The following is a 15,230-nucleotide window of genomic DNA, read 5'->3' on the forward strand; positions in this document are numbered from 1 at the left end:
TGTGGCTGAGGTGGGGAAACTTTTTGGCTCAGCAGGCCAGATCCTTATCTGGCCACAGCCCTGCAGGCCAACTTTGACCGGTGGGCAGGACAACCCACCCGCCAATCACAGAACAGCATCATGCTGTTGGATGATTGACCTAGGTTGTCCTGCTAACTTGCCAAAACCCCTTGCATAATGGTTCCTAAGGGCCCAACAGCCAGCTGGCTGTGGAGGGCTTGGAGACCCCAGCACAAAGCAGTTTGCATGCCCTTTGCAGCTGATCTGGCAGGCTTCAACTTTACCACGCATCAGCTGCTGCTGGGCAATAGAGCCAAAGCCTGCTTTCCCATGCCACTGTACAACTGGGAACTACACACTTACGAACTGGCGACTGCATCTCTACCTGCCCCATACCTAGTGTCACATATGACGTAAGGTGTGGAATGGGTGACTGCGGTTTGGGGAAATGGCTACAGTGGTACCTCGGGTTACATACGCTTCAGGTTACATACGCTTCAGGTTACAGACTCCGCTAACCCAAAAATATTATCTCGGGTTAGGAACTTTGCTTCAGGATGAGAACAGAAATCATGCAGCAGCGGCGCGGCGGCGGCAGCAGGAGGCCTCATTAGCTAAAGTGGTGTTTCAGGTTAAGAACAGTTTCAGGTTAAGACAGACCTCCAGAACATAGCTGTCAACCTTCCCTTTTTTTGAGGGAAATTCCCTTATTCCAGCGCCATTTCCCGCTGCTATCCCGGATTGTTAGATATCCCGTAGACTGTCCCCAGGACAGGTGAGGCTGCTGATCCCTTATTTTCAAATCTGAAAGTTGACAGCTCTACTCCAGAATGAATTAAGTTCTTAACCCGAGGTACCACTGTACTTTGAAACTCTGGTGAGCCGGGTTTGGCCCGTGGGCCAGAGATTCCCCACTTTGCTGTGCTACACAGATGATTGTGCAAATTTGTGCTGTGCCACCATTGCATGTCATCTCAGCAGAGCTGTACCTTTTCCTCTAACTACGCACACTTGAGAAGCATGATGTTATCTGGGTTGTGGTTGCCGTTGCTGCTTGCTTCCCAGTCTTGTTCCCTTCCTTCCTGCAGAAGCGAAAACAAAAATGAGCTACAACTTGCAGGTGGTTGAGGGGTCATGCTGAAGTGGTGGTGCGTCAACTGAAGGAGACTTAGCAATGAATGATAGCAGCATGCTATCTCTGTTCTTCTTTATGTGAAGGGTACATGAAACAGCATTTCCTCTTTATGGGTCCAATGTTAAGTCATTCTCAGAGTAGGCTCACTGAAATCAGTGGACTTCAGTGGTCTACTCAGGGTTTGCCTTATCAGTGGTCCTCCAGCTGTTTTGGGACTACAATTCCCATCATCCCTGGCCATTGAGCTAGGGATGATGGGAGTTGTTATCCAAAAACAGCTGGAGGGCCAAGTTTGGCCACCACTTAGCTGGATATCATCCTGTGATTTGAAGTTTGGATGTGACATCTATAAAATATGCTTGTCATTGGTTGCCGATTGAGTTCCTTATTAATTATATTAGCAAGTTCTTAAAACTGATGCAGAGGAACATTTCCTCCCTATCTTCTGGGACACAGCTGCTGTTTTGTTTTGTTAAACTCCCTTCAGAATTCTTGGTCTTGCCACATTCTGGTACAAGCCTCAAAATAGCCAATTCAGTTTTTCCTAAAACTTTAGCTTGGGGGGGCAGGGTGGGACTCATTTACCCTGTTGTGTATGATTTCTGTTCAGATTACAACCATAAAACCTATTTCTTTACATTACTGTATGTTTGGTGTCATCACTTAATTTTTTCTGCCTGTAATTTATAAGCCCAGGTAACAGTGTGCAGGTAGGCCAATAATTTTTTTAGCACTGTGAGAGGCTTTAATAAATGTTCTGGGGCTCGTCCTCTTCATTTGAACTTTTGTGCATTTTCAGGCCTCTCAAATATGATGTCAGATGGAGAATTTTTAAGAACAAGCTGTGGTTCTCCTAACTATGCTGCTCCAGAAGTAATTTCAGGAAGGTAGTTTCTCTTCTTGGATAAATGTATAATATGTATTGTCAAAAACAAAGCCCTGCTCTTCAGTGTTAAAGCCGCAAGGTAGATTGCTGAACTTCCAGGTTTGGAAACTTGAAATGTCTGACTTTAGTGACTTCTTTTGGTTCCTTTCAATGCTTGTTATGTATAAGACCTTCTCGGGGGGTGGGGTGGCATTTGGACAGTCATATCATAATAAGCCAAGATCTGAATATGATCCTTTGGCTGCACGTGCAGCCATTCCATTTCTCCCTTTTACACAAACCATTTTGTCCAAACTGGGAAAATACTGTTAACTGCAAGACTTCTGGCTTGTTTATGTGAAAGGAAAATGGAGGGGCTGCATGCATGCTAACTTGTATCCTCCATGGAGTCGTCCTGTAAGCAGTGGCATCACTACAACTTATTAGAATGAAGTAGGAGCAGGATAGCAGTGGTGTTGGAGATGCACAGGTGCATCATGGGAGCCATTCATTGCGCACACTGCTGTACCCAACCATGCCACTGCCCTAGCCGTCCCCTTCATCATGCCATTGTCAGGAGGGCAGTCCAACTGGTGCAGTCCAACAAGATACAGTCATCCTAACGCTGCCTATAACTTGTCCATGTGGTTAAAAAAAAACAAGGTTTGCCAATTTTAGTCATTAAGCTTTGCTGAAAATATGCAAGTGCTTGGCTTTAATGAAGATGATAAACTCATATATTTGAGGAATGCTTGGGAAAATAATTTCAGTGTCTTAAGAACCAAGGTGACTATGATCATAGGAGGGTTTTCAGGCTTTGCCATATGAATTTAAATTATTGTAATGTGGTTTTGGTTTTATCAATTCTGCCTTAGTGGGAAGCGTATTGGGTGATATTCCTAGCACTGTGATACCAGCAGAGGCATCCATTTATAGAAAAAGCAGGGAGACAAATAGTAGCCATGGTTATGAATAACCAGGGCTTGCTTCCAACCAGGTTCTTGACATAGACATGGTGGCTAACTAAAAGTTCACCACACTTTTTTTGGTCCATTTTATAGCAACAGTTAAAAGCATATTGAATTTTACTGCTGTGTGTAGTCTTTTCCATTAATTGCTGAATGACTGACAAACCAGATCAAGAAGTGCTTTGTGTATGTGTTACCTGAACAAAATTTAATTATGAGCCTCATTTTTCAGGTTATACGCAGGTCCTGAAGTGGATATATGGAGCAGTGGCGTTATTCTCTATGCTTTGTTATGTGGAACACTTCCGTTCGATGATGATCATGTGCCAACTCTTTTTAAGAAGATATGTGATGGTATCTTTTATACGCCTCAGTACCTGAATCCAGCAGTAATTAGCCTTTTGAAACACATGCTTCAGGTGGATCCCATGAAGAGAGCTACAATCAGAGACATAAGGTATTTTTCACTTGGAGTAGAAAATAAAATAGAGACCAGGACGCGCCCCTTTTTCTAATTTTTTATGCTAGTGTATTAAAAAATAGATTTAACACAACCTTCATTTTAATTTCCTAGAGGTTTGAATAACTTCCTACCCTGATGCTTCAAAAACAGTATTTGCAGGATTCATTTCTTTGCTTTTGCATTGTTTTTCTTAGTTATAGTAATGTATTAAGTCCCTACCATATATTTAGCTTTATCATATGCTGATTTTTATATTAGATTTCATTGTAATTCAAACGTTTTGCAACCACCATTCAAGTACAGGAGAATAAGCTTTAAATAACAGGAAAATAGACTCATATTATAAAATATGTAGAAAAGACTAAGTCAGTTTTAAATCAAGTTATGAATAGAGTGTTGTATCTTATTCCAGCTTCACTTTTAAATATCTGTCAGAAATTATAAGTTGTATCCTACATCATTCATACTCAAGAGTAGACCCACTGAGATTGCTGGACATGACTAACTTAGGTCCATTAATTTCAATGGGGCTACTCTCAATTTAATCCAATCAGACACAATTCAATATGAGATGAAGGCAACAATGCTGCCCCACTTAGAATGGGGAATAAGCCCCTTTTGAATACACTTGGTTAGGATTGCAGTGTAAGAGAAGTACTCATGTTTAGACTCTGTAAGAAGCATTATCTAGAAGGCGTGTGTTGGGTGGAGAGAATACTAAACAGGCTTACATCCTAGCCTGATGACTACTTTGGCCACAGTTGCAGCAATTATCACAGCGTTCTGCTGTGAGCCACATCAAATTCCACCTGCAAAGTGAGAACTGAAAGTTCTTAAGCTGCTAAAATCCGTATTTGCAATGTTTTGTTGATAAAAGGCTTTCTAGCTAATACACCAATTAGCTTTTGAAATGACTGGCTCGTTTGGCATCTAGGGAACACGAATGGTTCAAGCAAGACCTCCCCAAGTACCTCTTTCCCGAGGACCCGTCTTACAGTTCAACGATGATTGACGACGAAGCCTTAAAAGAGGTCTGCGATAAATTCGAATGCACAGAGGAGGAGGTGCTGGGCTGCCTGTATAACCGGAACCACCAGGATCCTTTAGCGGTCGCCTACCACCTGATTATAGATAACAGGAGAATAATGAATGAAGCGAAAGACTTCTATTTGGCTACGAGCCCACCAGATTCCTTTCTCGATGATCACTTCTCCCGCCCCCACCCCGAAAGAGTGCCATTTTTAGTGGCTGAAACGCCAAGGCAACGCCATACGCTCGACGAGCTAAACCCACAGAAGTCCAAACACCAAGGGGTCAGGAGAGCTAAGTGGCATTTGGGAATCCGGAGCCAGAGTCGACCCAACGACATCATGGCAGAAGTTTGTCGAGCAATCAAACAGCTGGATTACGAGTGGAAGGTGAGATGATTACTTTCTGTTAACAGGCGGTTGTTTGAATAGTAAGTTACAAAAATAGGTTTAGGGTTGAATCCCAACTCAGTGGACTTGTCATGTCTGTCTTCATTGGCATCAACCTATCCATTACTGTTTTGGAAGTACCTTAATTTATTTATTTTTTAAAAGGTGGGATTTTAACTTTCAACTACGTTTCCTATGGGACGCGGGTGGCGCTGTGGGTTAAACCACAGAGCCTAGGACTTGCCGATCAGAAGGTCGGCAGTTCGAATCCCCGTGATGGGGTGAGCTCCCGTTGCTCGGTCCCTGCTCCTGCAGTTGGAAAGCATGTCATAGTGTAAGTAGATAAATAGGTACCGCTCCGGCGGGAAGGTAAACGGCATTTCCGTGCGCTGCTCTGGTTTGCCAGAAGCGGCTTAGTCATGCTGGCCACATGACCCGGAAGCTGTACGCCGGCTCCCTCGGCCAATAAAGCGAGATGAGCGCCGCAACCCCAGAGTTGGCCACAACTGGACCGAATGGTCAGGGGTACCTTTACCATTACCTTTATGTTTCCTAGGTGGTGAATCCATACTACTTGCGTGTTCGAAGGAAGAATCCAGTGACCGGCACGTATTCCAAAATGAGCCTCCAGTTATACCAGGTCGACAGTAGGACTTACCTACTGGATTTTCGTAGCATTGATGGTATGTCATGTCGATCATTTGCCAGCAACCTCTTCCTTACCCAAAGTGCTGCAAAACATTTATTGTGCTTATCCTGCCCTAAATCTGTGAGGCAGACCACTATTATTCCACACGTGGGATCTGAGGATGGCTTAAAAACACGATGAGATTTATTGCAGCGGGTTTAATCTATTAATTCGTTATTATTACAGTGGTACCTTGGTTTTAGAACGGCTTGGCTCCCGAACAAATTGGCTCCCGAACGCCGCAAACCTGGAAGTTAGTGTTCCGGTTTGTGAACGTTTTTCTGAAGACGAACGTCCGATGGGGTTTCCATGGCTTCCGATTGAGTGCAGAAAGCTCCTGCAGCCAATTGGAAGCCGTGCCTTGGTTTTGGAACTGTTCCGGGAATTGAACGGATTAAGTTACAACATCCAAGGTACCACTGTATTATTAATTCAGACTTAATAGTTACTTGTTACCAGGAGGTCTCCAAGCAATTTACAACACATTTAAAATATAAATATAAATACACTATTTCATCAGAAACAGGGGGTGGGACCCATAGGAAGCTTTGGCAGCACACTAGTAACAAAACAACATAATTTTAGTTCTTATTAAAAACCTGGGGAAAGAGATAAATTTTTACCTGCTGCTGAAAAGATATCAACAAAGGTGACCATGCCTGGGGAGAGCATTCCACAGAATGGGAGCCACCACCGAAAAGGCTGTCTCAGTGTCCCTAACCTCTGAGCCACCCTCGGTTTAAGCATCTGGGAGAGGCATTCCAGGAGAAATTGGGGTCCTGAGCTGTAAAGAGCTTTGAGCTTTCGTTTCTTCCTTTTAGTTTTATTGCACTTAGCCAAAGGCTGCCACAATGTACACAGAATAATTCAACAATTAAAAGAAAATATACTGAATTGATACAAAAAAATTAAAACATTTATATTATCAAGACATTACCTACTCTGAACAGAGCTATAAAAGTACCTTAATATATAAGTTAAGACATTAAACAATAAAATTTATAAGCTAAAATTATCACATGGCCACTAATATATTAAAAATAATGTTAATTAATACAGAATTAAAGCAATCTGTTCACCTCAAGCCTGTCAGCAGTTGTGCCGCCACATTCTCTACTGTTGCCACATGTGGAAGTGAATACTGGCCATGACATTTCATGGAGGAAAGGTACCAGGGTATCATAGTGATGATAGTTGTATGAGAGACTCCGGTTTAGAGACGGTATACGTCTAAGGACCAGATACTGGGGGACGAAGGGAATGGCCAGCACCATTGCTTGCGAGCTTCCTGGCTGGCCACTAGTGGAAACAGAATGGTAGGGGGAGATTGAACAGCAAGGCAGTTCTTACAGCCCCATTGAGTTCATAGGGTTACTTCCAGAACCAGATGTCAGCACTTCTTCCACTGAACCACAATGGCTTTGCCTGGTGAGCTGTGACCATAATAATCCACACTGAGAGCCAGTGTGGTGTAGTAGTTAAGAGCGGGAGTCTCGTAATCTGGTGAACCAGGTTCGCGTCTCCGCTCCTCCACATGCAGCTGCTGGGTGACCTTGGGCCAGTCACACTTCTCTGAAGTCTCTCAGCCCCACTCACCTCACAGAGTGTTTGTTGTGGGGGAGGAAGGGAAAGGAGAATGTTAGCCGCTTTGAGACTCCTTAGGGCAGTGATAAAGCGGGGTATCAAATCCAAACTCCTCCTCCTCCTCCTCCTCCTCTTCTTCTTCTTGGTGTTGTAACAGCTTCAGCTACCTCATTTGCCATTGTACAGCCTTGTCACTGCGGCTCTTAAATTGTTTTCTTTTCTTGCACCAGATGAAATTACCGAAGGAAAATCGGGGACTACCACTCCCCAGAGGTCAGGCTCTGTGACGAACTACAGATCTTGTCAGAAGGATTTGGACACTGAAGCTCAAGGAAAATCCTCTGATATGTCTCTTACCTCATCGGTGACCTCTTCCCTTGATTCCTCTGCAACCGAGTTAACCCCAAGATCAGGGAGCCACACGATAGAATTTTTTGAGATGTGTGCAAATCTTATTAAAATACTTGCACAATGATTTGTAAGATTGGCTTTTTTTTTTTACAGCAATAAGCATGCCTAAAAAAAGAGAGAGAAAATCATAGTCTGATGCTTCCAGTTATAATCAAGTTGTAGTTAACTTCGGCGCTGAGAAGACTAGCCACATTGCAATTTGCACAGGAATTGAACATACATTTAAAAGCAGTCTAGACCTCTTAACGTAATGAAGCAAATTATGATTAGACAGTCACTGTTGTGATAACAGGTACAAAAAAAAAAAAATGACAGCCTTTTCCAGCAAGAGTTTATCTTTCATTGTACGCACATTGGGGCTTCATGGAGTATTAACCGTGTGGATCATTTTTGTAGTATGTATTTCTATTGCTGATATTATATACCTGTTACAGTATAAGTGGTCACTTTCTAGATGAGGGGTGACTCTTTGGATCCCAGCTTTCAGCTGCACCCTCCTCTGTCAGTATAAGCGTTCTCTTTGTCAAACAGCTCTTGAAACTTGTGGCACTGGTCTCAGGTTTTTGGCAGCCGGTGGTGCGCTGGGATGAAAAAGGCTAAAGCAACTTCTACTTTTGCTAGTCAGTGTGTTGGCAGATGCAACTAGGTTGTACGCAGAGTAGACACATTAAAATGAAAGGACTGAAGTTAGTCGCATCCATTGATTTAAAAGCGTCTACTCTGAGTAAACCTTAGTTAGAGGCAGCCCAATGTCAGAAACCTTATGCATTTGAATTCTGCATAAAGCATAAGAGTGAAAATTGTAACGCCAAATAGAGTCAATCAAAGCAGTGTTGGGTTAGATATTGTGATAAGAGTGGAAGAAATGGGCCGGGATCTAAGGAATCCTGGAACCTGTTTTTGAGTCTGAGGGCGGTTTTAGGCGTGACTTTTCTTGAGCAGCCACTGCATATGCCACACATGTTTCAGAAGCATTTCAGGGACCTCTGTTTGGTTGGGGGAGCAATTCAGAATTCTCACCACACTTAGTGCAGGCTCTTTCTCTGAGCCTAATCGGATGCTTGGATCTTGCTTGTGGGATTTAGTCAAGAACTGCAGAGAGCAGGGATGGGAAACCTTAGCCCCACGGACTGGATGCAGCTCATAACCAGAGTTCATCCAGCCTGTGGGTCCCCTCTTGACCAGCAGCTGCTCTGTAGGGTGGGAAAAGGCCTTTGGTGTTGTGCAAAGTCTGCAATTCCAGCTCCTTCCTCTGCAAATAGATCTGCTGGAATGTGGCCCCCAACAGCTAATGCGGCCCTCAGCCCCCCCCAAAATATTATCCACCCCTGACTTAGGGAAAGGGGCTCTCCAGCCTCTGGTGCTACCGATCTTTAAAGTCAAGAATAGACTTGGTAGGTTCACAACTGTGTAGATTCAGCAACCCATGTGTCATACCGGTAGCTAGTGAACAGCTTCCTGCATGCTACTTACAGGATGTGGCTCCTGTGCCTGCACCCAATGAGCATGTGGCTCATCAGACAGTCCTAAGCGGATTGGTGCATGCAGTTCTGGAATCTTGCACTGAGAATTCCTTGGCGCCCTGTTTTCATATGGCTTTCATATACAGATTTTTGGCAGATTACTCTTCTGGTAATGGCCTGTGTTGCATAAATCACTTTTTTTACACAACTTTTTAAATACTGAATTCAGATTTCTAAAAAAATAAGTAGCTTTGGTTCAGTTTTGAAATGTACAGGAACCTCTTGATTAAAAAAAATGAGCGAGCAGGTTTGGCTGCTAGAAACGTAAGTGTGCTTTTCAGTAATGAACTGCAAGTGTTGACAGAATGGCCAGCAACAGCAAAAAGCAGCTGGGTGTGCTGTGGGTTTTTTAAATGTTTATTTGATGAATTTACTCCAAAGAACACATTGATTTAAATGTTTTTTTGTGTGCGTTTTTTTTTTTAAAGAATTGCAGAAGGATATGCCAGTGGAAATGCTACATTTTTCCAATCATTGCCCAGTGCAGACATACCAATCATTATCAACACATAGTTTGGTCTGTTGCCTTAATCCTGGTTAGGATTTCAAGCATACCAAACACACAGTGAAGATACATCTTAGCTTGCCAAGCTAAGTCCCACCCCAAATAATAAGGTACAGAAGACTTGCCTTTCACCTTGCAAGCAGGTAGTGGAAACTGCCTTGCCTATGGTGCTTTGCAGATGTAGCACTCTCACCATGGTTAACGCAAACTGTTTTTGCACCTTAGTTTGTAGCCAATCCTTAACCATGATTTAGGTCAGCCTTCCCCAAACTGGTGTCCTTTCAGATGTTATTGTACTATGACTTTATTATCTCTGACCATTGTCTCCTGGCTGGGGGCGATGGGATTTGGAGTCGATAACAACACCCAAAGGGCATCAGGTTGGTTAAGTATGATTTAAGTGTTCAGACAGTTAAGGAAAACACAACCATGTTAAGTGTTATGTTTGCTGCACAGTACCTGCAGATCACAGAAAACGGATCTCTTATTCATTTTGGTGGTAATCTTCCAAATGTATTGCGCCAGCAATAAGTAGAAAATCACCGAAGGGAACAATCCTGTTTGAACTGATATAATATTAATCTGGATCTGCTAATGGGAGAATTTATAACAATAATTTCTCAGCGTAATGAGCTGAGATATGAACAAGCCTTTTATGCTGCCTCTTCATTCCTTACTTTGTGATATGAACAAACCAAACGAGAAGCCTTCAATTAATTATAGTTTCCTGTTTTGTATGAACAGAGAAACCATGGTTAACAGCTTCAGAACAAGGCACCATTTTCAACCAAATTTAAGCAGTGGTTTAATACCTGGCCTGTTGGGTTATCCGTAGTTTTCCAGTTAGGACAAAATGGGAAACTATACTTAATGGAAAGCTTCCTGATTTCCTTGCTAGCTAATGCGAAGGGGCTTTGTAACACTTGTTCACAGCTTGCCTTTAAACCAAGGTAATGATTGTCCCAACATAGTCAATATCTGCGCTTGAATATGCACTGAGTTAGAATAAACATGCAGCTGCTTAAGCTCACATCTGCTGCATGAATTCACGCACTGTCGACGGTCGGTAGTTTAACTAGAAGGGAGTTGGACCATTGCATGGCTTATTATGGTGTCAAAAGCCCATGAACTCCAGCTACTTGGGAATCTTGCCATGCCCTGGTCTTTCAGAGCCAGATACATTGAGTGGTCTTTTCACATCACATTTTCCACCTATTTTCAAACAGTGACATAACTTTCCAGAATGCAGCAATGTCTTTAGAGTGGAACTTGAGCAGCGATCTGTAATTTGTCCTCCCAAAGGAGAGAAAGTGTGTGTGTGTGTGTGTGTGTGTGTGTGTGTGTGTGTGTTGTGTTTGTGTTGTCAGAAGAGAGGGGGCTTTAAAGGAACAAGGGGTATGTACTGCTGCGATGCCGTAAGAGAGAGAGGTTGTCTTGGGGGACCAAGCAACAGTCCTACCTTTTATATAAATACCTTTTATGTCTAGTTCTTTTGCACCTATTCAGTAATGTGATTTTATTTTTGTTGTTGTTAATAGTGCACTTGGCAAAATGATATGAACACGCTCTTCCCTGCCCTTTTATTTGCTGGGTAGCTTTCCTAGGATGTGTTCAGAAACCAACCCGAAAGCTCTCTTTGGCAAACGTCAGACAATAGTGGGCACAAGCCATAAGCATCACTGCTGCACATCGTCTGTCTTATCTCTGTGGGATATGCAGCCCAATTGTATGCATGTTTCTATGGAAGTCCCACTCAGTTCAAAGGGGCTTATTCCTAATTCTGCTTGCGTTAGGACTACAGCTTCAGTGAGACTCCTATACAAGCTCCATTGTGAGGGATGGGACTGGGAAGATATATGCCAGCAACATCTGTCTTTACACTGGGAACAATATATGTCATTTTTCGTTTTGTGCTACCAGGTTGTCTGGGTTGTATCCAGTGTTAATTCTTACATAAAGCAGAACCATTGAAGTTAATGGGCATTAATTTGGGGCCTTTAATTCTAATGGGTCTGTTCCCAAATTTAACTTGGTTGGATACCAGTTTTAATTATTTTTTTAAAAAATAGTTTTTTGCCATGAAACATTCTCTTTCTATTCCATTCTTTTAAAAGTAACTTTCCCCTGCCTCCCCAAAGTGCAGGCTATCCAGTGTGTATTATTCAAGCAAAAAACAACCCTTTTTCATAGTGTGTGGTTTTTTTACACTTACAGTAAAATATTGATGTTGTAATTACTTCTTTTTTGTGTGACCCTGTGAGGTCACCTTACTTTTCTTAGTGGTATGTTAGGATAGGGCAATAGATGGTCATGCAACAAGAGGAACTGCTTTGTAAAAGAGACAGCCATGGAACTGTGAAGGAAAAAAAGGGCTTTCTCAACAGCAACTTCAAAAATAAAGTCAATAGGGAGCATCATGTTAATTGGCCAAGTACCGTCAAATGATTTGTATTTACTGAAATTCATAATCAGTTGCGAGGTGTGTGTGTGTATAAAACTGTCCACGTGCAATGTAATTTAACACTGGTGAGAGGGTAGAAGTCCATCTTTGTGGTGCAATATTTTCAAAAGACCAACTTTCGTATGTGTTCTGACATTTTATGTGTTTCAGTACAAGCTTTTGAGATACTTTCTTTTGTCAATTGATTTTACCATTGTATAGCTTATGACATGGATGACCACCTTCTCTTACAAACAAGATGTGCCTACTTCTATTGCGGATTTCTTTTTTCTTTTTCGGCAATACTGAATGAAACAAAAATGCTTGTGATAGCTGTATATGACTTGTTACTTTTAATAAACATTAAATTGTATGCAAGTAAATCTGTGAAATGTATTTGTTTGCACGGTGTTCTGGCTTTCTTTCTTTTATATATATAATGCTTTATTATGCTTACGCATCAACAAAACATAAAAAAGAAAATCATTTACATCATTTACCACACAAGTACAAAGTCATCAAAAAAGAAAAAATAGGTTCATATACTTGACAGTAAATTTTCTTAAAATACTTCTAACTTTCCGTTTTCTCCATAGTTCATTTCTTGTTCTTTAACTTTTTGCATAAACCTATCCACTCATTCTATAATAAAGTATTATTTCTTCCATATCATTATTTTTTACTTAGTACAGCTACAGAGGTTATTCAAAGCCAGCAACTGAATTCAGACTACCACAGTTCTTCTTAAAAAATGTTTTGCAATAAAGACTTGTTTTGAGTTGTCGGTCAATTTTCCGGTTAATTTGACTAACACTGCATATTCGGCTAATTTCAATAACCATTCTGGCTTTCTTCATCTCTACATTGACATCTTAACCCTTTGGGAAGCTGTTAAACTTGATTTCAGGCTTACAAAAGTGGTAAAAGTATAAAAAGTACACCAGTGGAGTTCCACTTCACTTCTGCTTAATATCCACCATGTGTTTTTCTTTCCCAAAAGCCCAAAGCAACGAATCAGAAATTAGCAGTACAGCAATATCTGAACAGCCCTTACAACAATATAGTTAACAATAAGTAGAATGTGGTAGTTATACTGAGTTCATATAAAAACTATTTTAAAAAATCACAAATGGCTATTAAATAACTGCAACAGTAGCCATTTATTTCAACTGTTCCTGAGAATTTGCTGGGTTTCTAGACATTTGTCAGATTCTTTAATGAGTACATTAATAACGCCAGACAAGCTTCCCTGAAGAATATCCATTATTGCTGTTGCGAACAGTATATTGTAGGGGATGGGTTTATGAAACCAAGTGAGGTGGCGTGAAACATTGTGCAACCAGAAGATGTGCTGCCATTTCAGTCAGGGGTCAGCAAACCTTTTCAGCACTGTCCCTCAGACCTTGTGGTGGGCCGGACTATATTTTGAAAAAAAGAAAAAAAGGAATTCCTATGCTCCACAAATAACCCAGAGATGCATTTTAAATAAAAGCACACATTCTACTCATGTAAAAACACAAGCCAGGCCCCACAAATAACCCAGAGATGCATTTTAAATAATAGGACACATTCTACTCATGTTAAAACACAGTGATTCCCAAACCGTCCACGGGCTGGATTTAGAAGGCGATTGGGTCAGATCCGGCCCCCGGGCCTTAGTTTGCCTACCCATGGTTTAGGTCAGGGGTCAGCAACCTGCGGCTCCGGAGCCGCATGTGGCTCTTTTACACCTTTGCCGCGGCTCCGGGGCGGATAGTAGCGAGGGGAGGAGGCGCATTGTGTGCCCCGACACTCCCCACTGTGGCGGACGCTGTACTGGCTGTGACGTGGCATAGGGGCGGTGCGTGCGTTAGTCACGCACCGTCCTGACGTCACCTTCCCGCCCGCCCGCTACATTGAAAGGGGGCATGTACGCTGGTCACTGCATTGAAAGGGGGCATGTACGCTGGTCACTGCATTGAAAGGGGGCATGTACGCTGGTCACTGTTTTGAAGGGGAGTGAAGAACACACACACAAAAAAAGGTAACTTGTTAATTTAACGTTTATTTCTATGAGGAGGAGTAATTCTGAGGGGTCAAACAGAAATAATAAAAAAGTGACAAAAAAGTTATTTTTATAATGACGAGTTTTGCGGCTCCCATATTTTTTTTCTTCAGAAATGGGTCCAAGTGGCTCTTTTTGTCTTAAAGGTTGCAGACCCCTGGTTTAGGTGCATCCTTTATATTGCCCGCCTTGAGAGCATTTGTGCTGAATCGTGCAGAATATAAATGTATAAATGAATTATTTATTAGTAGCATTTGTAAAAAGTCAATGTAACTCAAAGCAACACAACCTGTTAGAGATAGCATTGCAGTTTAAAATCAGTTGTAAAAAAACCCTTCCCTTTCACAATAAGCGAGTAAAGTTTTTCAGAGAGCACATGATTTAAAAAGTTTAAGATCAGCGTGGTTGCATATATTTATGTGTTTCCACTGTCCCCAGGTCAGATATCTGGTGTGCACATAACCCCTTTTTTGTGGCATCCAGCAAGCCTGTTGTGTTTGTCCATGGAGTTTTCTTGGCAGGGATACTGGAGTGGCTGGCCGGTTCCTGCTCCAGGTGGATCACGTTTAGTCAAAACTCTCCACTATGACCTGTCCGTCTTGGGTGGCCCTGCAGGGCATAGCTCATAGCTTCTCCGAGTTATTCAAACCCCTTCGCCACGACAAGGCAGTGAGACTCTCGAGAGTCCCATGGACTGCAAGATCAAACCTATCCATTCTTTTTTTAAGATGTATTTTTACTAAGGATTTTCTTGGTCTACAAAAGCATGTGCAATGTCTTTCTTTTTAAGTAACATTTTTGGCACATCAGTTTTGTTTGTTGAGACGTTAGGAAGAGAAGGGGGAGAGAGGTGAGTGGGGTTGGGGTTGGGTGGCGATGTTTCTATTTTACTTAATATATGTGGGGTTTTGTGTCAGCCTTGCTTGTACAGGTTCTTTGCTATTCACTTGTGTCATAGCTGTCAACCTTCCCTTTTTTTGCGGGAAATTCCCTTATTCCAGCACCGTTTCCCGCTGCTATCCTGGATTGTTAGATATCCTGTAGACTGTCCCCGGGAAAGGTGAGGCTGCTGATTCCTTATATTTGAGGCTGCTGATCCCTTATTTTCAAATTTGAAAGTTGACAGCTATGACTTGTGTTCCTTTGGTGGTGAGAGAGGTTGGGGTTGGAAACCTATCCATTCTTA

General features: G+C 42.2%; 1 protein-coding gene across 2 annotated transcripts in view; it reads left to right on the top strand.

The window, feature by feature from the left end:
- Nucleotides 1–12,383, top strand: part of PRKAA1 (protein kinase AMP-activated catalytic subunit alpha 1) — a 33,678-nt gene extending 21,295 nt beyond the window's left edge. The window contains exons 5-10 of one of the 2 annotated variants that reach the window (XR_014012874.1): nt 1,935–2,022; nt 3,201–3,425; nt 4,366–4,849; nt 5,406–5,532; nt 7,352–10,896; nt 10,928–12,383. Coding sequence is in view for 1 of the 2 variants with exons in the window: in XM_081212959.1 (XP_081069085.1) it covers nt 1,935–2,022; nt 3,201–3,425; nt 4,366–4,849; nt 5,406–5,532; nt 7,352–7,596 (1,169 nt within the window). In the remaining variant the exon portion in view is untranslated. Of the gene's footprint in view, nt 1–1,934; nt 2,023–3,200; nt 3,426–4,365; nt 4,850–5,405; nt 5,533–7,351 lie in introns of both variants that reach the window. The other variant, XM_081212959.1, reaches the window with a different exon arrangement.
- Nucleotides 12,384–15,230: the final 2,847 nt, after the last annotated feature.

The sequence above is a fragment of the Podarcis bocagei genome, assembly GCF_964188305.1.
Source record: "Podarcis bocagei genome assembly, chromosome: 11".
In the NCBI taxonomy this organism is placed as follows: Eukaryota; Metazoa; Chordata; class Lepidosauria; order Squamata; family Lacertidae; genus Podarcis; species Podarcis bocagei.